Source organism: Hyla sarda, chromosome 9 (genome assembly GCF_029499605.1).
Source record: "Hyla sarda isolate aHylSar1 chromosome 9, aHylSar1.hap1, whole genome shotgun sequence".
NCBI lineage: Eukaryota > Metazoa > Chordata > Amphibia > Anura > Hylidae > Hyla > Hyla sarda.
In genome coordinates, this window is record NC_079197.1 from 18,351,929 (window position 1) to 18,374,038 (window position 22,110).

A 22,110-nucleotide genomic window follows, 5' to 3' on the forward strand; every position below is an offset into this window, starting at 1 on the left:
AACCTGTCTTTCCAGCTTTGGCAGAACTACAACTCTCATCATGCCTATGAGATCATTGCTCCCCAACCTGTACCACTCCAGCTGTTTCAAAACTACAACTCCCAGCATGTCCATGCCCAGTGTTTCCCAACCAGTGTGCCTCCAGCTGTTGCAAAACTACAACCAAAGGCTATCTGGGCATGCTGGGAGTTGAAGTTTTGAAACAGATGGAGTTGGAAAACACTGCAAATAGAGTGTAGCAGGCCTAAGAAACAGTGGGTAATGGGTTAAGTTTAGACATTCCCAACTCATATGACGTTTACTGTATTTTTGTACACTTAGGTCATTGGTAAAGCTATGTGCATTTTGAAGCCGGCCCACGTGACACGCTATGCGTCACTAGAACTACAACTCCCGCCCAACAGCGCGCCTGGAATCCGGAAGTGAATCAGGGAGCAGCAGCAGTTGTGGGCGTGGCACCCCACGGTCACGTGATAACCAGGAAAGGAGTTTCCTCGCTCTCCCCCAGCTGACGTAGTTGCCTGTCAGGGCTGTGATTGTGGGGAAGTGTATGGAGCCCTGCCGGGGGCCGCTTTAAGCTACGGCGGAGGTCGCACCGGGGCTAACGTTGATGGAACGAGAGGTCACGTGCTGCTTTTAAAGGAGAAGAAGCCGAGAGTGAGTGTGCAACGGCTCAGTGAGACCCTGCCAGCGGTGGAAGTAGAGAGACTTGGCAGACGTCTATATCTTGGATGTGGACCCCGTTATATACCTGGTGAGGAGGCATCTATCCTAGAGTCAGGTGGGCCAGCTGCTCTTGTAAGTGACTCTATGAGGTTCATCCTAAATACTGGAGGAGGTGCTGAGACTTATGGTGCCCGCTCTTGGGCGTTTGACCTTACTTCTGGAGAGTAACTGCGAGGAAGACGTTGTGTGCCATGCACAATGCAGTATTCCCTGTTCCTGTTGTTTGGTTACGTGTTGTCCGTCACCTCTACAAAGTCCTTATGGGATAATCGGTCGACTTCACCCCGAGCAGCACCCAGCTCGCCTTTCCCACCCAGCTCGCCTTTCCCACCCGGCTTATCCTCACCCGGTTATCTCCAGATTGGCGATGGGTGTTGCCTACAGTTTGACTTCCCAGAACACACTAAAGGAGTCATTGTGATCAGCACGGGCACCGCCGCCCACACCTCGGAGCTCAGCGTACGTTCCCTGGACACCACCATCCTCCAGGTCCTGAACGTCAGCCGCGACCCGGAGGGATTGCCGGATAAGTTCCTGGCGCACATCTGGTCGGGGATGCCCGGCACGGCCCCCCTACAGCTGAAACTGAAGCTTCTGGAGTCTGTGCTGGAAGAACGAGACGACTTCTCCATCAACGTGGTTCCAGATGCCGACACTCAGGACATGGGGGGCTTCGCGGCCAGTCACTTCTCTGAGAGCCCGGTGCTGTTCGCGCTCCTGCCCCTCCTCTTCATCAACAAATGTGCCTTCGGATGTAAAGTGGACCTCGAGATCCTGAAAAGCCTAACCAAGCGCCCCTACCCGGTCCTGCTGGGCATCGTGGGGCAGTTTGTTCTGATGCCGCTCTATGCCTACCTCCTGTCCTTGGTGTTGGGACTGTCTCAGCCCTTGGCGTTAGGACTGGTGGTCACCTGCTCCTCTCCTGGCGGCGGCGGTGGATACCTGTACAGCCTCTTGCTGGGCGGAGACGTGACTTTGGCCATATCCATGACCTTGGTGTCCACCGTGGCGGCCGTGGGCCTGATGCCGCTCTCCTCCTCACTGTATGGACGTTTCCTGGGCGTCCACCATACGTTGCACATTCCTTTTCTCAAGATCTTCGCCACCTTGCTTTTCATAGCCGTGCCAATTTCCACGGGCATGGTGATCAAGTGGCGCTTCCCTCAAGTGTCCAAGCTCCTCCTGCTGGTGATCAAGCCTTTCAGCGTTGTGTTAATGGTGGGAGGTCTCTTCATGGCCTATCAGATGGGCTCGTCCCTGCTGAGCCAAGTGCCCTCCATACTGGTGGTGGCCGGGGTCAGCGTGCCACTGGTGGGCCTCATGACCGGCTACTTGCTGGCTTACTTGTTGCGCATACCCATGGCCCAGCGACGGACGGTCAGCATTGAGGTGGGGGTGCAGAACAGTCTCCTAGCCCTGGCCGTACTCCAGCTCTCCTTTCACCGCGTTGAGGCCGACCTCTCATCTCAGGCGCCATTTTTGGTGGCCCTAAGCGGGACCTCGGAGATGTTGCTAATAGTTCTATTACATTTTGCCTACAGAAAATTTAAAGACAATACCTGAGGTGCCATGTTGCCTGTCGGCGGGTTTCCGATAACAAGTTTACATGCTGCAAGCTTTGTTTTTGTTTTTTTTGTTATTTATAATCTGTAATTCCCCCAGGTTGTGACGTCCAGCCTAGGGTGCCTCCAGCTGTTGCAAAACTGCAACTGCCAGCATGCCCGGACAGCCAAAGGCTGTCCGGGCATGCTGGGAGTTGTAGTTTTCAACAGTTGGAGGCACCCTGTTTGGGAAGCAGTGGTCTAGCTGCTGCAAAACTACAACTCTTATCATTGCTGACTGCCAGGGAATGATGGGAGGTGTAGTTCTTCAACAGCTGAAGAGGCACAGATCGGCAATCACCATATCTCGGCTCTCTAGCTGTTATATGACTGTCAGGGCATTCTGGGAGTTGTAGTTTTACAACAGCTAGAGAGTCCCAGATTGGGGAACATTAATATTCCTATATTCCTTCCATAGGTTTGGTAACATATCTCCGCACCCTTGAGTTTTAGTAAAATTTCCAATAAAGAAGCAAGGGAGGGTGTAAGTCATTTTAGACCAGTGTTTCCAAACAGTGTGTCTCCAGCTGTCAAAAACTACAACTCCCAGCATGCTGGGAGTTGTACTTTTGCAACAGCTGGAGTCACACTGTTTGGGGAAAACACTGCCTTAGAACAGTGTTTCCCAACCAGGTTGCCCCCAGCTTTTGGGAAACAACAACTCCCAGCCTTCGGCTGTCCGGGCATGCTGGGGGTTGTTGTTTTGCAACAGCTGGAGACACCCTGGTTAGGAAACGCTGCCTTAGACATTCCATTGAACTTGCAAGACAACTTAAAGACATTCCACCACCTGCGGCAGACAGCTTTAAATTCCTGGTGCCTATGGCTCTATAAATTTGCGTTAGTTAACCCTTATGTTGCCATTCCGCCATTCTCCGCGCAAAAAAAAAAAGCCAAAGCCGTGTTGTTCAATGCGCTTCATGGGGGGGTTAGGAGATGGTTATTATTTTATTTTTTTTATATATACAATGTTTTGTAATGTATGCAGGGTACGATTTTATTTTCTTTTTCCTTGTAAAATTAAAGAGATTGAAAGCCTATGGCGTTATGTGATGTGTGGCCAATGTCTAGATCGTTGGTCTGAATAGCGGCGTAGTGGGGAGCGGTTGCCCCTGTTTGTTTTTTTGGCAATCCCAGTGATCAGCTGTGATTTGTTATGAACCATACAGATTGCGCAGCCATCTATGACATGGCGCATTCCAGTGCGGTCCTAGCGCCGGCATGTTATGCCGCCATCCCGCAGTGTCTGGAGTGTCCGCATGGGCTGTTTCCCTGCAGCGCCATCACAGGAGAAATGAAGTATTACACAGTGCCTATTCAAATGAATGGGATGCCTGTGTAATGCAAGAGAGGACGGGTTCTCTTTATAGCTTCTGTCCATGCTGGCCCAGAGATGAACTGGGGACCCCCCCCCCCCCCTCAGCTAATTCAAAATTTCCTAATAGGATATATGACATTTGTTTTCTAAACTGAATAACGTTTAGGGATTATAAAGGGATAATCCAGGATTAAACAGTTTATCCAGGAATAGAAAAACAGAGAATTTAACAGCGTCATGTCTGTCCCCAGGTTGTGTGTGGTATTGCAGCTTGGCTTAATTCATTGCAATGGAACTGAGCTGCAATATCACATTCAACCTGGGGACAGACATGACGCTGTTTTTGAAAGAAATCTGCTCTTTAAAGGGGTACTCCGGTGGCAAACTTTTTTTTTTTTTAATCAACTGGTGCCAGAAAGTTAAACAGATTTGTAAATTACTTCTATTAAAAAATCTTAATCCTTCTAGTACTTATTAGCTGCTGTATACTACAGAGGAAATGTTTTTCTTTTTGGAACACAGAGCTCTCTGCTGACATCATGACCATAGTGCTCTCTGCTGACATCTGTCCATTTTAAGAACTGCTTAGAGTAGAAGAAAATCCCCCATAGCAAACCTATGCTTCTCTGGACAGTTCCTAAAATGGACAGAGATGTCGGCAGAGAGCACTGTGTTCCAAAAAGAAAAGAATTTCCTATGTAGTGTTCAGCAGCTAATAAGTACTAGAAGGATTAAGATTTTTTTAATGGAAGTAATTTACAAATCTGTTTAACTTTCTGGCACCAGTTGATTTAAAAAAAAGTTTTTCACCGGAGTACCCCTTTAAGGAAACAGCTGTTATTCTACAAAAAACAAAAAACCCATCTGTCCTCAGGTTGTGTGTGGTATTGCAGCTCAGTTCCATTGAAGTGGAGGCAGGTTGTGATACCACACAACCTGGGGACAGGGGTGGTGCTGTATTTTGAACAAACCTGTTTTTTTATTTTTATTTTTTATCTTGGATAACCCCTTTATTAAAGTTAGGGCTCATTCACACCACGTTTTGAGGATACCCCAGCCGGACTCGCGCCGCACCCCATTCATTTGAATGAGCCGTGAGGAGTCGGCTAGTGACGGCAGTCGGCTCATTTTTTGACCGTGCCGAGTTTTGCTGTCGGACTGAAAACCCACGGTTTTGGTTCGGCAACAAAAGTGGATACGGTCCATAAATGAGCCGACTGCTGTCACTAGCTGACTCCTCTCGGCTCATTCAAATGAATGGGGTGCGGCACTGGAGAAATAAAGTATGAACTGATCCGGCGGGTATCCTCAAAACTTGATGTAATTGCACCCTAATTCAGTTTAGAAAACCATTCATCATATTATCCGATTAGGAAATTTTGGAAGAAATTAGCTCTGTATTTTTTTCTAGATAGCCCCTTTTAAGGGTCTATTCACACGTACACTATATATTGCTCATATTTGATGTGCAGGATTTGAAGCTGCAGGTTTGAAGCTGTGTTAAGTCAGTTTACGTTGGAATCTGCAGCGTAAAATCTGTAGCTTCAAATCCTGCGCATCAAATCTGCACAGGATACTGTGTGTGTGTAAACAGACCCTATGGTTAGTGTCACACACAGCCGCCAAAAATGCGCTGCCAGCAGTCACGGAGCGAGCTCACTGCTCCCTGTAACTGTGTGTGTCCGCACGTAAATAAAACCTATAAAATCAATGGGGGCATAATTGTTCATTTCAGTCTTTCTGATCTCCTAAATGGGAATCAGGCATAGGAGCAAATGCAGATGTGAACCCAGCCTTAAAGGGGTACTCCGCCCCTAGACATCTTATCCCCTATCCAAAGGGGACCTCCACGATCCGTGCCAAATGACTGGCGATGCGGGGAGGAGGCTTGTGACGTCATGGCCATGCCCGCTCAGTGCAAGTCTATGGTAGGGAGCGTCATGGCCATCACACCCCCTCACATAGACTTGCATTGCGTGGCCGTGACGTCACAAGCCTACGGCGCTGTACCAGACGCTCTAAAGAATGCCAGGAGCACCAGGGAGATTGCTGGGGTCCTTTTGATAGGGGATAAGATGTCTAGGGGCGGAATACCCCTTTAACTCCTAGAGGACGGAGGGCATACAGTTATGCCCTAGGTGCCTTGGACTAAGCGCACCAGGACGCCAGTGCAGGAGCTGCGCTCGCATCATAGACCAGCAAGCATTCTGTCAGCAGCCAAGGGTTATGCCGGACATCAGCGATCGCACTGATATGCGCCATTAACCCCTCAGATGCCGTGATTAATATTGATCATGGCATCTGCGGCTATGCAGCACTTTCAGTGGCTGATCTGATCGCCTGCGGCACGGCTGCGGGATTCAGATCAGCCTTGATGGTGGTCGGAGGTCTCCTTACCCGACTCCTGCGGCCATCGTAGGGTCGTTTTTTCCTGGTCTGCCCTCTAGCAGACCAGAGAAGTAGATCCCTAATAACAATGATCAATGCATAGCACTTATTAGTATATGCAATACTAAGATTGCAATATTTAGTCCCCTGTGGGGACTATAAAAAAAAAGTTAATTTTTTTAAAAAAACTTAAAGTAAAAACAAGTTTCAATAAAAGTGAATAAGCCCCTCTACCAATAAAGAAAAATAAAAAATCCCCTACTTTTCCATAAAAAAATTTTTTTTTAAAAATTAAACCTACTTGGTATGGCCGTGGGTGCATATGTCTGATCTATAAAAACATAATGGGGTTAAAGGGAACCTACTGGGATTTTACCATACACAACGCATGGAAATTCATTATATATGGTAAAATCTTTATCCTCACCATCCCTGGGGGCTGTCAATCACAGAGGGGGTGTGGTTACAGCCGGAGGAGAAAGACTAGGTGAGTATAACTCCCTGCCCAGGGGACTACTTACATGACCGGCGGGGGAGACTTTTTAATCTTATATCCTCACCATCCCTGTGGGCAGTTCCTGCCCACAGGGATGGTGAGGATATAAGATTAAAAAGATTGCTCTTCTCCATCTGCTTAGGGAGCATAGTGGTGATCCGAACTGTCAATCACGCAGAGGGGGCATGATTATAGCCAGAGAAGGACTAGGTGAGTATAGCTTCCCGCCCAGGGGACTACTTACCGGGCAGCAGGGGGAGACTCTCAAGCCTTCAGCAGTCCAGGCATGCTGGGTGTTGTAGTTTTGCAACAGCTGGAGCACTCTGGTTGGGAAACTGGAATAGGCCAATAATGGAATTACATTAGGGAAGTGCTACTAGACCATTGTGTTTAAGCAGTGACACATCTATGTTTTCTGAGTCAGACAATGGCCGCCTTTTATTAGCACCAGCTGCTTGTCGGTACAGATTGCTCAAATTGCTATACACTTACACTATACGGAAATTGCCATTATTTAATGGATCTTATGTGCCGCATTGTCATCCACTCTATGGCCGCATTATGTCCACATTATCCGGCTCTTAATGTTATCAAGGTCATAGACTATTATTATTGATCGTATTTCTCCCTCCCGCTTGCCAGCACAGTAAATGGATATCCATCGGTCTCGCTAATGTTACTCCTAGTCTCTCAGCCTGTGTGCACAAAGTATTTTGTCCTATTGAAACTTAAAGGGAACCTGTCCTGTTGAAAATTCAGTTTAATCTGGAGGAATCATATTATAGAGCAGGAGGAGCTGAGCAGATGATATATACAATACAGTATAATCTGCAGGTATCAGGTTATAGAGCAGGAGGAGCTGAGCAGATATATACAATACAGTATAAGCTGCAGGTATCATGTTATAGAGCAGGAGGAGCTGAGTAGATGATATGTACAGTACAATCTGCAGGTATCATGTTATAGAGCAAGAGGAGCTGAGCAGATGATATATACAATACAGTATAATCTGCAGGTATCAGGTTATAGAGTAGGAGGAGCTGAGCAGATATAAACAATACAGTATAATCTGCAGGTATCGGGTTATAGAGCAGGAGGAGCTGAGTAGATGATATACACAATACAGTACAATCTGCAGGTATCATGTTATAGAGCAGGAGGAGCTGAGCAGATGATGCATACAATACAGTACAATCTGTAGGTATCATGTTATAGAGCAGGAGGAGCTGAGTAGATGATATACACAATACAGTACAATCTGCAGGTATCAGGTTATAGAGCAGGAGGAGCTGAGCAGATGATATATACAAGACAGTACAATCTGCAGGTGTCATGTTATAGAGCAGGAGGAGCTGAGCAGATGATATATACAATACAGTACAATCTGCAGGGATCATGTTATAGAGCAGGAGGAGCTGAGTAGATGATATACACAATACAGTACACTCTGCAGGTATCAGGTTATAGAGCAGGAGGAGCTGAGCAGATGATATATACAATACAGTACAATCTGCAGGTGTCATGTTATAGAGCAGGAGGAGCTGAGCAGATGATATATACAATACAGTACAATCTGCAGGGATCATGTTATAGAGCAGGAGGAGCTGAGTAGATGATATATACAATACAGTACAATCTGCAGGTATCATGTTATAGAGCAGGAGGAACTGAGCAGATGATATATACAATACAGTACAATCTGCAGGTATCATGTTATAGAGCAGGAGGAGCTGAGCAGATGATATATACAATACAGTACAATCTGCAGGTGTCATGTTATAGAGCAGGAGGAGCTGAGCAGATGATATATACAATACAGTACAATCTGCAGGGATCATGTTATAGAGCAGGAGGAGCTGAGTAGATGATATATACAATACAGTACAATCTGCAGGTATCATGTTATAGAGCAGGAGGAGCTGAGTAGATGATATACACAATACAGTACAATCTGCAGGTATCAGGTTATAGAGCAGGAGGAGCTGAGCAGATGATATATACAATACAGTACAATCTGCAGGTGTCATGTTATAGAGCAGGAGGAGCTGAGCAGATGGCTATATATATATTTTTTTTTTTCATTGGGGCAGATTCTGTGATAAAATAAGTGATATCATTACAAAGTATAAAAGATGCCCTCATACAGGTAAAAAGAACTATCTGAAGGCGAGCAGGAAAAAGTAAAAAATGTAAAAAAAAATTAAAAATCGCTGCTTCCTTAGAGATCTTCATCTATAGACACTTATCCCCTATACACAGGATAGGGAATAAGTGTCTGATCATTATTGCCCTGAATGCTGTGTGCGGGCTTCAGTGTTCAGGGCCGCCCCTCGTGACGTCACACCCGCACTCTCAACGAAAGTATGGGAAGGGGGCGCAACGGCCGTCTCGCCCCCTTCCCATAGACTTTCATTGAGGGAGCGGGCTTGACGTCACGAGGGACGGCCCTGAACACTGAAGCCCGCACACAGCGTTCTTAACAATAAACTTCCGGACGCTGGGGAGCGGAGTACCCATTTAAGGGTTAATGGTGATATTACAGGCAGGATCTGAGGTAAAGGTCTTGAAGAGACTTTTACAGCCACCTACAACCTTTTCCCCACAGGTCGGAGGTTATAGGAGGGGGAGGGATAAGACGTTCTGATATCCTGGCGAGGCCGCCGTGTCATTCACCTTTGAGGCTACATAGGAGAGAATGGGATTTGTACAGGGTCGCCATGGCAACAAAATAGCTCTGTGGTTCAGCAGCCTTCAGGCTATAGGGACAATAATAGATCCAGCTCTGACTCCTGTCATCCGTAATCCTGTTACCTCTGTTATTATCGGCCCATGTAAACATGTTTACCCGCAGCGACCTGCTGCCATATACAGTGATCCCTCAACTTACAATGGCCTCAACATACAATAGTTTCAACATACAATGGTCTTTTCTGGACCATTGTAACTTGAAACCAGACTCAACATACAATGGTACAGACAGTCCAGATCTGTGAGACGTGTCACAACTGGAGGAACTGACCAATCAGAATGGGCATTCACTGATAAATCACCTCTATTACTGAAGCATATGCACTGACTGGTGTCTGGTAGCGCCCCCTACAGTACAGGGAGGTATTACATGTTCTGTACTACTCTTTACCTGTATCACTGAAGTGTATGCACTGACTGGTGTCTGGTAGTGCCCCCTACAGTACAGGGAGGTATTACATGTTCTGTACTACTCTTTACCTGTATTACTGAAGTGTATGCACTGACTGGTGTCTGGTAGTGCCCCCTACAGTACAGGGAGGTATTACATGTTCTGTACTCTTTACCTGTATTACTAAAGTACATGTACTGACTGGTGTCTGGTAGTGCCCCCTACAGTACAGGGTGGTATTACATGTTCTGTACTCTTTACCTGTATTACTGAAGTGTATGCACTGACTGGTGTCTGGTAGTGCCCCCTACAGTACAGGGAGGTATTACATGTTCTGTACTACTCTTTACCTGTATTACTGAAGTGTATGCACTGACTGTTGTCTGGTAGTGCCCCCTACAGTACAGGGAGGTATTACATGTTCTCTACTCTTTACCTGTATTACTGAAGTACATGCACTGACTGGTGTCTGGTAGCGCCCCCTACAGTACAGGGAGGTATTACATGTTCTGTACTCTTTACCTGTATTACTGAAGTACATGCACTGACTGGTGTCTGGTAGTGCCCCCTACAGTACAGGGAGGAACTACAAGTTCTGTACTACTCCTTACCTGTGCCAGGGTTAGCTGCTCCTTTTGGACACCAAGTAAGGGTGGCTCCATTTGGGACACTGTGTACTGTATAGGACCCTGAAGAAGCTCCTGTCCTCTACATAGACCATTGTTTCCCAACCAGGGTGCCTCCAGCTGTTGCAAAACTACAACTCCCCGCATGCCCGGACAGCCAACGGCTGTCCGGGCATGCTGGGAGTTGTAGTTTTGCAACAGCTGGAGGCACCCTGGTTGGGAAACACTGACATACAGTGATTACAGCTCCCAGCAGATCTTTCTTACTTTTATATGTAAGGATTTGCTTCATCTGTATCAATTATCTACTTATTTTTCTTTAATCCTGACTTTTTCCTATATTTGGATGACATTTTGACACCGGCTCAGTGTTTATTGCATTGTTTCCAAACCAGGGTGCCTCCAGCTGCTGCAATACTACAACTTCCAGCATGCCTGGACAAAAAAACATACTGCTCGATATATAGATATGAGATAGATACAGTCATGGCTGTAAATGTTGGCACCCCTGAAGTTTTTCAAAAAAATGAAGTATTTCTTACAGAAAAGGATTACAGTAACACATGTTTTGCTATACATGTTTATTCCCTTTGTGTGTATTGGAACTAAACCAAAAAAGGGAGGAAAAAAAAGCCAATTGGACATAATGTCACCAAACTCCAAAAATGGACTGGACAAAATTATTGGCACCCTTTCAAATGTGATGCTCCTTTAAAGGGGTATTCCCACCCTAGACATCTTATCCCCTATCCAAAGGATAGGGAATAAGATGTCTGATCGCAGGGGTCCCACCCAGGTGGGTGCCGCATGCAATAATGCGGGGGTCCCCAGCGGTGGGACCCCCGCGATCAGACATCTTATCCCCTATCCTTTGGATAGGGGATAAGATGTCTACGGTGGGAGTACCCCTTTAAAGGAGCATCACATTTGAAAGGGTGCCAATAATTTTGTCCAGTCCATTTTTGGAGTTTGGTGACATTATGTCCAATTGGCTTTTTTTCGTTCCTTTTTTGGTTTAGTTCCAATAAACACAAAGGGAATAAACATGTGTATAGAACGTGTGTTACTGCAATCCTTTTCTGTAAGAAATACCTCATTTTTTTTTTTTTAAAACTTCAGGGGTGCCAACATTTACAGCCATGACTGTATCTATCTCATATCTATATATCGAGCAGTATGTTTTTTGTCCAGGCATGCTGGAAGTTGTAGTATTGCAGCAGCTGGAGGCACCCTGGTTGGGAAACAATGCAATAAACAGTGAGCCGGTCCCACTAAAACCGGTGAGTGCCGCATGCAATAATGCGGGGGTCCCCAGCAGCGGGACCCCCGCGATCAGACATCTTATCCCATATCCTTTGGATGGGGGATAAGATGTCTAGGGTGGGGGTACTCCTTTAAACTCACCTGGGGCAAGTATCAGTTGTGGGCAATATAAAAATCAAGGCTGAAGTTGAGTCTTCTTTGTCTTCATCAATCCATGTGACTCCAGGGTCTCTAGGGTTATTTCTCTATCGGCTCCATTGGGGGACACAGACCGTGGGTGTATGCTGCTGTCTCTAGGAGGTGTGACACTATGGTAACAAAAAAAGTCAGCTCCTCCCAGCAGGATATACCCGTCTTCAGGCTCTGAGCTAGTCAGTTTAAGCTTAGTGTCTGAAGGAGGTGGACATGGGCTGGATTCTCCAGTCCAGGTCTTCTGTTTTTTATTTTCCTAGTATAGGGACGTATTAGTTTTTTATTCCCTTTCTTTTACGTTTTCTGGTGGGGGCTCAGGAACTGCGGTTCACCGTTTCCCCATTGCGAGTGAGAGGGCACAGACATTGCGTATATGCGCTGTTAACCCCCTCTCGCCAACGGTCAGCATCTGGGTGGTACCTCATGGGTCCGGGTCCCCCTTCTTCTCTTCTCTGCTCGCCTCGCTTGCGCATAGCAGCCCGGCGTGATGCAGGGACAAAAAGCTGACTGAAGACTTCACTGAAGACTCCATTAGGTAAGTTCTTCTGACTGAGGTAAGTACTTTCCCCTTTTTTCCCATAGGTATGGACTCGCAACCTCTGGAGACCCCCTGTTTTGGCCCACCTTCAGTGTATGGGGCTTGATTTTATAGGGGCTGCACTTATGCTGGGGGAGCAGCGACACCTGAGGGGGCATATTTTTATGAGGCACTTTTGGGGGGCATGTGGTATGGAACTCTTTATTATGTGTGTGTGTGGTGTGTTGGTGCACTACTCAGCGCCTTATATGCGTCTGTCAGCTGCGGCGCTGCTGCGGCTCGGGCACTTTCAGCGCCGGCTTCCTTCTTATGTTCGCAGCGCCTTATTTGCGGCTGCAAGCCGCGGCGCTGTTACGAGCCGGGCGCTTCAGCGCCAGCTTACTTTCACTTTTGCCGGCAGCTTCTGCCGGCGTTCTGGCTGCCCGCTCTGTTCCCCCGAGCGCATATACAGCTAGGCAGGTGAGCTCGGGACAAGGAGCGGGCGCCATGACAGTTCTTTTTCGGCCGGTCTGTGGCTCCGCCCACCGGGCTGGTAGCTCTGAGGCGCGAAGCAGCGTCCTATCAGCGCTGTGGGCACGATTTTCTTGGATAGGAGTCGGTTACTGTATGCCTTGCTCCAGGCACGCCCCTCCCTCCCTATTGGCTGGCTTGTTTGATCTCTCTGGCTGCACAGAGCGAGTTCTCCTCACTGCAGCTGAAAGGGGACACAGATCTGGGTGAGAAAGAGCCTGTCTTCTTTTTACCCCATTATGTCGGTACCCAGGGCTGTTCCTTCCTCTAATCAGAATCCTGGGAATTCAGTGACTTACTATACCTGTAAGCACTGTAATACCAAGATGCCTGGCTCCGCTGAGCCCGCTTGCTCTGCCTGCTCCACTGCTCCCCCAGACCCCCTGATGCCCCTTCGGTCCCGGTGGGTTCAGCCGCTCCTCCGGCTTGAGTTTCTTCCCTGACCCAGTATATGGCTGACTTGACCCAAGTCTCCCGTTCGGTGTCTGAGGCCTCCCGGGAAATGGTGTCCGCCTTGAAGGGGTCTTCCCTGCACAGGACCTCTGAGAGGGTCCGCTCTTCGTCTCCTGGTACTTCACGCTCTCACAAGCGTGCTAGGGGTGCCTCGTCTGACTCTTCCATTGAGTCTTCGGATAGACGTGAGCGTTCCCCTCGCAGGTCCCGCCCCCCCCCATCATCTGGGCACAAATGTCGCTCTTCCAGAGGACGTGCTCGGAATCGCCGCACTGCCACGCCAGAGCCGCGTACCCGGTCTGGATCGCCCCCCTCCAGGACTGCCTCTACTCACTCGCATTCCCCTGGTGAACTAGTGGACGAGGCTTCCGAACCGGCATCTGACCCAGAGGACTGCTCGGACTCAATTGCTACGGTGAACTCATTGGTGACAGCCATAAGAGACACCTTTCACTTGGAGAACCCAGGATCTTCGGATGTCAATCCTTTCATCGTACTAAGCCAGCACCTCAAAGGTTCAGCTCTCACGCTGACTTTGACGACACTCTGGAATCCGCATGGAAACATGCAGACAAGAGATTCCCGGGAGTCAAGACAATTCAAGAGCGTTATCCATTTGACAAGGACTTTGTCGCTAAGGTGGTTTCCCCTCCCTCAGTGGATCCACCAATCTCCCGGATCTCTAAGGCGACTACACTGCCTCTGGCAGATGCCGCTGCCTTCAAGGATCCCGCGGGCAAGAAAGTAGAATCTTTAGCGAAGTTAGCTTCTGAAGCAGCTGGCTCTTCTCTTCTTTCCATCTTCGCCTCGACATGGGTCTTCAAGGCCCTGTCGGAGTGGTGCCAACAGCTCCATCAGGATCTTAGCGGGATCCTCCCCAGAGGACCTATCTGCTCTGGCTCTCCGATGCGCCAAGGCTGGGGACTTTCTATGCGCATCTTCCATGCAGTCAGCCCGTTCTGCTTTTGCTGTGTGTCGCCTAGCAGCCCTCCGCCGCTCTATGTGGCTTAAGGCTTGGAATGCGGATGCCGCTTCCAAAAGGTCTCTCACTGAGCTTCCCTTTACGGGCGGCCGTCTTTTTGGCAAACGTCTTGATGAGATTATCTCTGAGGCAACGGGAGGTAAGTGTTCCTTGTTACCTCAAAATAAGGCTCCCAAAGGAAGTCCTTTTCCTTTCGGTCCTCTGGCCCCAGTAAGGGGTCCGGACAGGCGCCCTCGCTGGACAAGAAGGCTCCCTCGTTCTGGGCACGCCCGTCTTGGAAGTCGGACTCCAACCGCTCTGGCTGTTTTGCGCCTAAATTAGGCAACCGCAAACCACTTCTGCATGAAGTGAGGCCTCCACCCGCGGTTTCTTTGCGGGTGGGAGGTAGTCTCTTGTTTTCCGAGACATCTGGACCTCACACATTCAGGACTCTTGGGTCAGGGACGTGGTGTCCAATGGTTACCGAATCGAATTCGCCTCCCTTCCGAGGGATCGCTTTTTTCGATCCCGGGCCCCCCGGTCTCCTCCCCTGGCAAAGCAATTCCGTGCGGCTCTCCAGTCTCTGCTTCTCCAGGGGGTGATCGTCCCCGTCCCTCCAGGGGAATGTTTTCGGGGTTTCTATTCAAATCTCTTTGTGGTCCCCAAGAAGGACGGTTCTGTACGACCAATCCTAGACCTCAAGCGTCTCAACTGTCATCTTCTCATCCGCCACTTCCGAATGGAATCTCTCCGCTCGGTGGTGGCGTCCCTGGAACATGGGGAGTTCCTTTCATCGGTGGACATCAAAGATGCCTACCTCCATGTGCCAATATTTCCGGGCCATCATCGGTACCTCCGTTTTGCGGTTCCGGAGGGTCACTTTCAATTTGTAGCCCTCCCCTTCGGTCTAGCCACGGCTCCTCAGGTCTTTACAAAGATCCTTAAGCCAGTGATGGGCCTGTTACGGTCGAAGGAGATCTCGGTAATACCCTATCTGGACAACCTTCTCATCAAGGCTCCAACCAGAGACCAGACTCTGGAGAATCTGGATCTCACTCTCCATACTCTGACTCGCTTCGGGTGGCTGGTCAACCGGGACAAGTCAGTCCTCCAGCTTACCCAGTCTCTAACCTTTCTGGGCCTTCGATTCGACACTGCCTCTGCCCGAATTTGTCTTCCGCCGGACAAACGTCTGGCGCTCTGGGAGGGGGTCCGCTCCCTGCGGACTCAGGTATCAGTCTCCATCCGCACTTGTATGGTAGTCCTGGGTCGGATGGTGGCAATTATGGAGGCCGTGCTCTTTGCCTAGTTTCATTACCGCCTCCTCCAACTGGCGATTCTCTCTCAATGGAACAGATCTCCCCTGTCCCTCGATTGTCAGATTGTTCTCCCTCTCGGGTCCGTCAGTCTCTTCTCTGGCGGCTCCGCTCCCCCCTTCTTCTCCACGGGCTGTCGTTTCTTCCCCTTTATTGGCAGGTTGTTACAATGGGTGCCAGCCTGTCGGGCTGGGGCGGCGTGTTCAGGGATTGGACGGTTCAGGGACTTTGGTCTTCCCAGGAGACCCTTCTTCCGATAAACATATTGGAATTACGGGCGATTCTTCTTCATTGGGAGCCTCGTCTTCAGTCCCATCCTGTCCGCGTTCAGTCGGACAACGCCACGGCCGTGGCGTACATAAATCGTCAGGGCGGCACTCGCAGCTCGGCAGCCATGGCCGAGGTAACCAAAATTCTCTCCTGGGCGGAGAGCAAGGTTCCGGCCATTTTGGCGATCCACATTCCGGGAGTGCTCAACTGGGAAGTGGACTTCCTCAGTCGGTCCTCACCCGACCCCGGCGAGTGGTCTCTTCATCCGGAGGTCTTCACGCAGCTCTGGGGCGTTCCGGACGTGGACCTCTTCGCGTCCCGGCACAATCGGAAAATCCTTCCGTTTGTGTCCAAGTCCCGGGACCCTCAGGCTTTGGCCGTGGATGCCCTGGTGATTCCTTGGGCGGGGTTCGCCCTACCTTATCTGTTCCCTCCTCTTCCACTCCTTCCCAGGATGCTGAGGAAGGTCAAGGCAGAGGACGTCCCCGCCATTCTGGTAGCTCCAGATTGGCCCCGAAGGTCGTGGTACGCCGACGTAGTCAGGCTCCTGGACGACGCTCCTCTGCGCCTTCCGCTCTGCCCGGATCTACTCTCTCAGGGTCCTCTTTGCCACCCCAATTTACAGTCGCTGCATTTGACGGCGTCGCGGTTGAGGCATGGCGGTTTGAGGGCCTGCGGGTTCTCTTCCCAAGTCATTCGCACCATGCTCAAGGCACGTAAGCCCTCCTCCGCAAGAATTTACCACCGTACTTGGCAGTCTTATTTTTGTTGGTGTGAAGCTCAGGACTTCTCCCCGGTGACCTCCTCTGTTCCCAGTCTTCTCTCCTTTTTGCAGTCGGGTTGGAACTGGGGTTGTCTCTCAGTTCCCTTAAAGGTCAGGTTTCAGCCCTTGCTGTTCTTTTCCAGCGGCCCCTGGCTTCTAATCCTCATGTCCGGACTTTCCTGCAAGGAGTGGCGCACGCTGTTCCTCCTTATCGGTCACCCTCTCCTCCTTGGGACTTGAATTTGGTTCTGAGTGCCCTCCAAGGTGCACCCTTTGAGCCCCTTAGAGAGGTGTCTCTCCCCCCTCCTTTCTTGGAAAGTGGCGTTTCTGGTGGCTATCACCTCCATCCGGAGGGTGTCTGAATTGGCAGCTCTTTCCTGCCGTTCTGCGTTTCTGGTGATCCACCAGGACAAGGTCATTTTCCGGCCAGACCCTTCCTTTTAACCTAAGGTGGTCTCGGCCTTTCATCTCAATGAGGACATTGTCCTCCCGTCCTTTTGCCCGGCTCCTTCTCATCCGAAGGAGCGCTTACTACACAAGCTGGATGTAGTTTGGGCTGTCCGGTCTTATCTCTCCATCACTTCTTTGTTTCGTCAGTGATTCCTTTTTCATCCTTACAGAAGGTCATCGCAAGGAACAACCTGCTTCCAAGGCCACCATTTCTAGGTGGATTCGGTCCGCCATTTCGGAAGCCTATCGCTGTAAGGGGAAGATTCCTCCTTTCAGGGTTGTGGCTCATTCCACACGTTCTGTTGGGGCATCCTGGGCTCTCCAGAATAGAGCCTCGGCCTCGCAGATTTGCAAGGCGTCTACCTGGTCGTCTTTGCACACTTTCTCGAGGTTCTACCGGGTTCATACTTTTGCATCGGCTGATGCTAGTCTGGGGCGTAAAGTGTTGCAGGCGGCAGTGGATCGGCCGTCTGCCTGATTGTCTGCACACCCAAGGGACGGCTTTGGTACGTCCCACGGTCTGTTTCCCCCAATGGAGCCGATAGAGAAAAGGAGATTTTTTAACACTTACCGTAAAATCTCTTTCTCGAAGGATCCATTGGGGGACACAGCTTCCGCCCTTTTTTTTTTTTTTTTTTTTCTTTGGTTCTCTGTCCGAGGGTGTGTTCAGTTATGTTTTTTCTTCTGGTTCTCGGACAGCTTTGGGTTTTTCCTTGACCTATTGGTCTCCTCCTATTGCTCTAGAAATTAAACTGACTAGCTCAGAGCCTGAAGGCTGGTATATCCTGCTGGGAGGAGCTGACTTTTTTTGTTACCATAGTGTCACACCTCCTAGAGACAGCAAGATACACCCACGGTCTGTGTCCCCCAAAGGATCCTTCGAGAAAGAGATTTTACGGTGAGTGTTAAAAAATCTCCTTTTTCAGATGTTGCGGGAGCGTGTCCTTGGATGAAACTCGAATCAGCCAGCTGTCTAGGTATGGAGTAAAAAATATGCCTTGTTGACAAGGAGCTGCCATCAGGACCACCATGATTTTTGTGAAGACTCTTGGCTTTAGCGAATTAGGGAGGCAAGTGAACTGTAGATGGGAAATTACACCTAGGTGGAGAACTGCCAGACGAAGAAATTTCCGATGTGGAGGAAATATAGGAACATGAAGATAAGCGTCTTACAGATCTATTGATGCAAGGTAATCATTTTGTTGAATCAACATAGTTGCGGTTTGAATGGACTCCATCTTGAATATATATAATTTGACAAGACGCCGGCCTCCACTGACCTTGGGAACCCGAAATATAGGAGAATACACTCCTAGGCCTTGTTGGTGATGTGGTCCCTTCTCCACGGCTCCTTTCTGGATAAACTGAAGGAGAAGATGTTGAGCTATCTGATTTGGATTGTGATGAATGAAAAATCTGTCTTGAGGAAAAGACCTAAATTCCAGGACGTATCCCCACTGGATAGTAGATGTCACCCAAGCGTCTGTTGATGTTTTTGACCAAGTGCTCAAGAAACTCTGTAGTCTCGCTCCCGCCAGAGGAGGGTGATACATGGCGTCGAAGATTCTGCCCTTTTTCAGGGACAGAGTTTGTTATGGATTTGAACTGACATCTTGCTTCAGAAAGCAGTCTGGTGTCTAGGAGACCTACAACATTTTCCTCTAATCACCCGAGTCGGTTTTCTTCTTATGTGGAAAGGAGGCCTCACTTTCCTCACTCAAATTCTTCAGGATTTCCCTCAATTGTGGTCCAAATAGTGAGGAACGATCAAATGGTAGGGATACATTGTTCTTAGCTGGGATATCTCCATCCCACTGTTTCATCCACAACGCTCTGCAAGCAGAGTTGGAGAGAACCATCACCCTGGGGTAAGCTAGTGTGTCAACAAGAGCAATAAAACAGTAGGAACCATAAACTCTGCTGCCCCAGCATTTGGAACATTTTGTTCTGAATGCTTGGAGCGGAGCGGCGGGGTCGTGACGTCACACCACGCCCCCTCAATGCAAGTCTATGGGAGGGGGCATGGCGGTCGCCACATCCCCTACCATAGACTTACATTGAGGGGGCTTGGTGTGACATTACGAAGGGGATGGGAGGCGTAACTGATTTTTAAAAAGTTACTGATGATTTTAAGGTGTTAAACGCCATTAAGCCGCTGACTTAAAGGGGTAATCCACTGGAAAGCATTTTTTAAATCAACTACTGCCAGAAAGTTAAGCAGATTTGTAAATTGCTTCTATTAAAAAAATCTTAATCCTTCCAGTACTTATCAGCTGCTGTTATGATCCACAGGAAGTCCTTTTCTTTTTGAATTTCCTTTCTGCCTGACTACAGTGCTCTCTGCTGACACCTCTGTCCATTTTAGGAACTGTCCAGAGTAGGAGCAAATCCCCATAGAAAACCTATCCTGCTCTGGACAGTTCCTAAAATGGACAGATGTGTCAGCAGAGAGCACTGTGGTCAGGCAGAAAGGAAATTTAAAAAGAAAAGAACTTCCTGTGGATCATAACAGCAGCTGATGGGTACTGGAAGGATTAAGATTTTTTTATAGAAGTAATTTACAAATCTTAATTTAATTCATGGTGATTCGGACCACTATACATTTTTTATTTTCCACCTACAGAACTGTGTGAGGACGTGTTCTTCCCATTACATCATCTTATTCCAGGATTTCTACTAAAGAATGTGAGGTAAAAATGTTGGACAAAAAGCGCAGACACATATATAGATGTATAGATATAGATATATTTCCATTATCTCATATAGGCCTATGGTCTTTCTAGGCTCTCCTGGATTACTCCTTTTTCTGGTGTCCTCCTCTCACTCTTCCTCCATGACCAGGACAGTAGATGAGAAGTCGTACTCCTCGTAATAGGCCACTAAAAAAACAAGAAGAACATGAATCCGCTGCTCTATATTACATGGTGACCAAAACCCCAATCTGCCGGCTCCATTCTAAGTTGTCATTACATGGCTCATCGCCGGAGGCAGCCTCCAGGTCCCCAAGCCAAGCATGGCCGCTCTTCCTTCTAAAATAGAAAAACAAAGAGTGAGAAGCTATTCCAATAAGGCTTGTGTGACCACGACCACATAGCTCTAGTGCAGTAATGCAGGGACTTACCCGAAAATTTTATACAGGGCAAAGCCCACCCACAATATAGCGCTGAACGCTCCCACACACGCCAAATAGAAATCTATTACAGATAACAGAGAAACAATGGTTAAAAATAAAGGAGCAGCATTTCATATTCTTGATAAATCCAGGGCGGCAGCCTCAGGAATCTACACCAGCCTGGAACTGACACACATTTACACTATGTTTTATCCCTGCCCCGCCCCCTTATCGCTAAACCACGCCCCTTCGGATGATAAGGTCAAAATCCAGATATTTTACATCAAATAAAACCCCCAGAGATAAAATAATAAGGACAACACTTACCAGACATCTTGTCTCGCTCCTTCACAAACCCTCAAAGACTCAGACAGCGGATGGAACCTTAGTGCAACCGCCGCCATCTGTGACATCACCGCCTTGTGTACCCTGGTCATGTGACCTATATTTTATACTGTCCATAGACTATAATGGTAACATGCTGGACACCACTGGGGGGGACTTACTGTATACCGTAATATACTGAGCTGAATAAAGACACATTATATACCCCCGACCATCATGTGATATATATATACTGTCCATAGACTATAATGGTAACATGCTGGACACCACTGGGGGACTTACTGTATACCGTAATATACTGAGCTGAATAAAGACACATTATATACCCCCGACCATCATGTGATATATATATTTTATACTGTCCATAGACTATAATGGTAACATGGTGGACACCACTGGGGGGACTTACTGTATACCGTAATATACTGAGCTGAATAAAGACACATTATATACCCCCGACCATCATGTGATATATATATACTGTCCATAGACTATAATGGTAACATGCTGGACACCACTGGGGGACTTACTGTATACCGTAATATACTGAGCTGAATAAAGACACATTATATACCCCCGACCATCATGTGATATATATATTTTATACTGTCCATAGACTATAATGGTAACATGGTGGACACCACTGGGGGGACTTACTGTATACCGTAATATACTGAGCTGAATAAAGACACATTATATACCCCCCGACCATCATGTGATATATATTATATACTGTCCATAGACTATAATGGTAACATGCTGGACACCACTGGGGGACTTACTGTATACCGTAATATACTGAGCTGAATAAAGACACATTATATACCCCCGACCATCATGTGATATATATATTTTATACTGTCCATAGACTATAATGGTAACATGGTGGACACCACTGGGGGGACTTACTGTATACCGTAATATACTGAGCTGAATAAAGACACATTATATACCCCCGACCATCATGTGATATATATTATATACTGTCCATAGACTATAATGGTAACATGCTGGACACCACTGGGGGGGACTTACTGTATACCGTAATATACTGAGCTGAATAAAGACACATTATATACCCCGACCATCATGTGATATATATTATATACTGTACATAGACTATAATGGTAACATGCTGGACACCACTGGGGGGGACTTACTGTATACCGTAATATACTGAGCTGAATAAAGACACATTATATACCCCCGACCATCATGTGATATATATATATATATACTGTCCATAGACTATAATGGTAACATGCTGGCCACCACTGGGGGGACTTACTGTATACCGTAATATACTGAGCTGAATAAAGACACATTATATACCCCCGACCATCATGTGATATATATTATATACTCTCCATAGACTATAATGGTAACATGCTGGACACCACTGGGGGGGGACTTACTGTATACCGTAATATACTGAGCTGAATAAAGACACATTATATACCCCCCGACCATCATGTGATATATATTATATACTGTCCATAGACTATAATGGTAACATGCTGGACACCACTGGGGGGGACTTACTGTATACCGTAATATACTGAGCTGAATAAAGACACATTATATACCCCCGACCATCATGTGATATATATTATATACTCTCCATAGACTATAATGGTAACATG

General features: G+C 47.9%; 1 protein-coding gene and 1 long non-coding RNA gene across 2 annotated transcripts; one reads left to right on the forward strand and one right to left on the reverse strand.

Annotated features, from left to right (window-relative positions):
- The first annotated feature begins 402 nt into the window (after positions 1-402).
- On the forward strand, positions 403-3,367 carry SLC10A3 (solute carrier family 10 member 3). Its single transcript, XM_056537660.1, has one exon. It carries the CDS (start codon positions 925-927, stop codon positions 2,287-2,289), a length of 1,365 nt encoding a protein of 454 aa, XP_056393635.1. The 5' UTR covers positions 403-924; the 3' UTR covers positions 2,290-3,367.
- A 16,275-nt stretch (positions 3,368-19,642) lies between these two features.
- LOC130290265 (uncharacterized) lies at positions 19,643-20,912 on the reverse strand. Its single transcript, XR_008847542.1, has 5 exons — positions 20,873-20,912; positions 20,450-20,623; positions 20,132-20,204; positions 19,981-20,039; positions 19,643-19,889 (listed from the first exon to the last, which is right to left on the reverse strand). It is a non-coding gene; the product is annotated as an uncharacterized LOC130290265 (long non-coding RNA).
- Between the last annotated feature and the right edge of the window lie 1,198 nt (positions 20,913-22,110).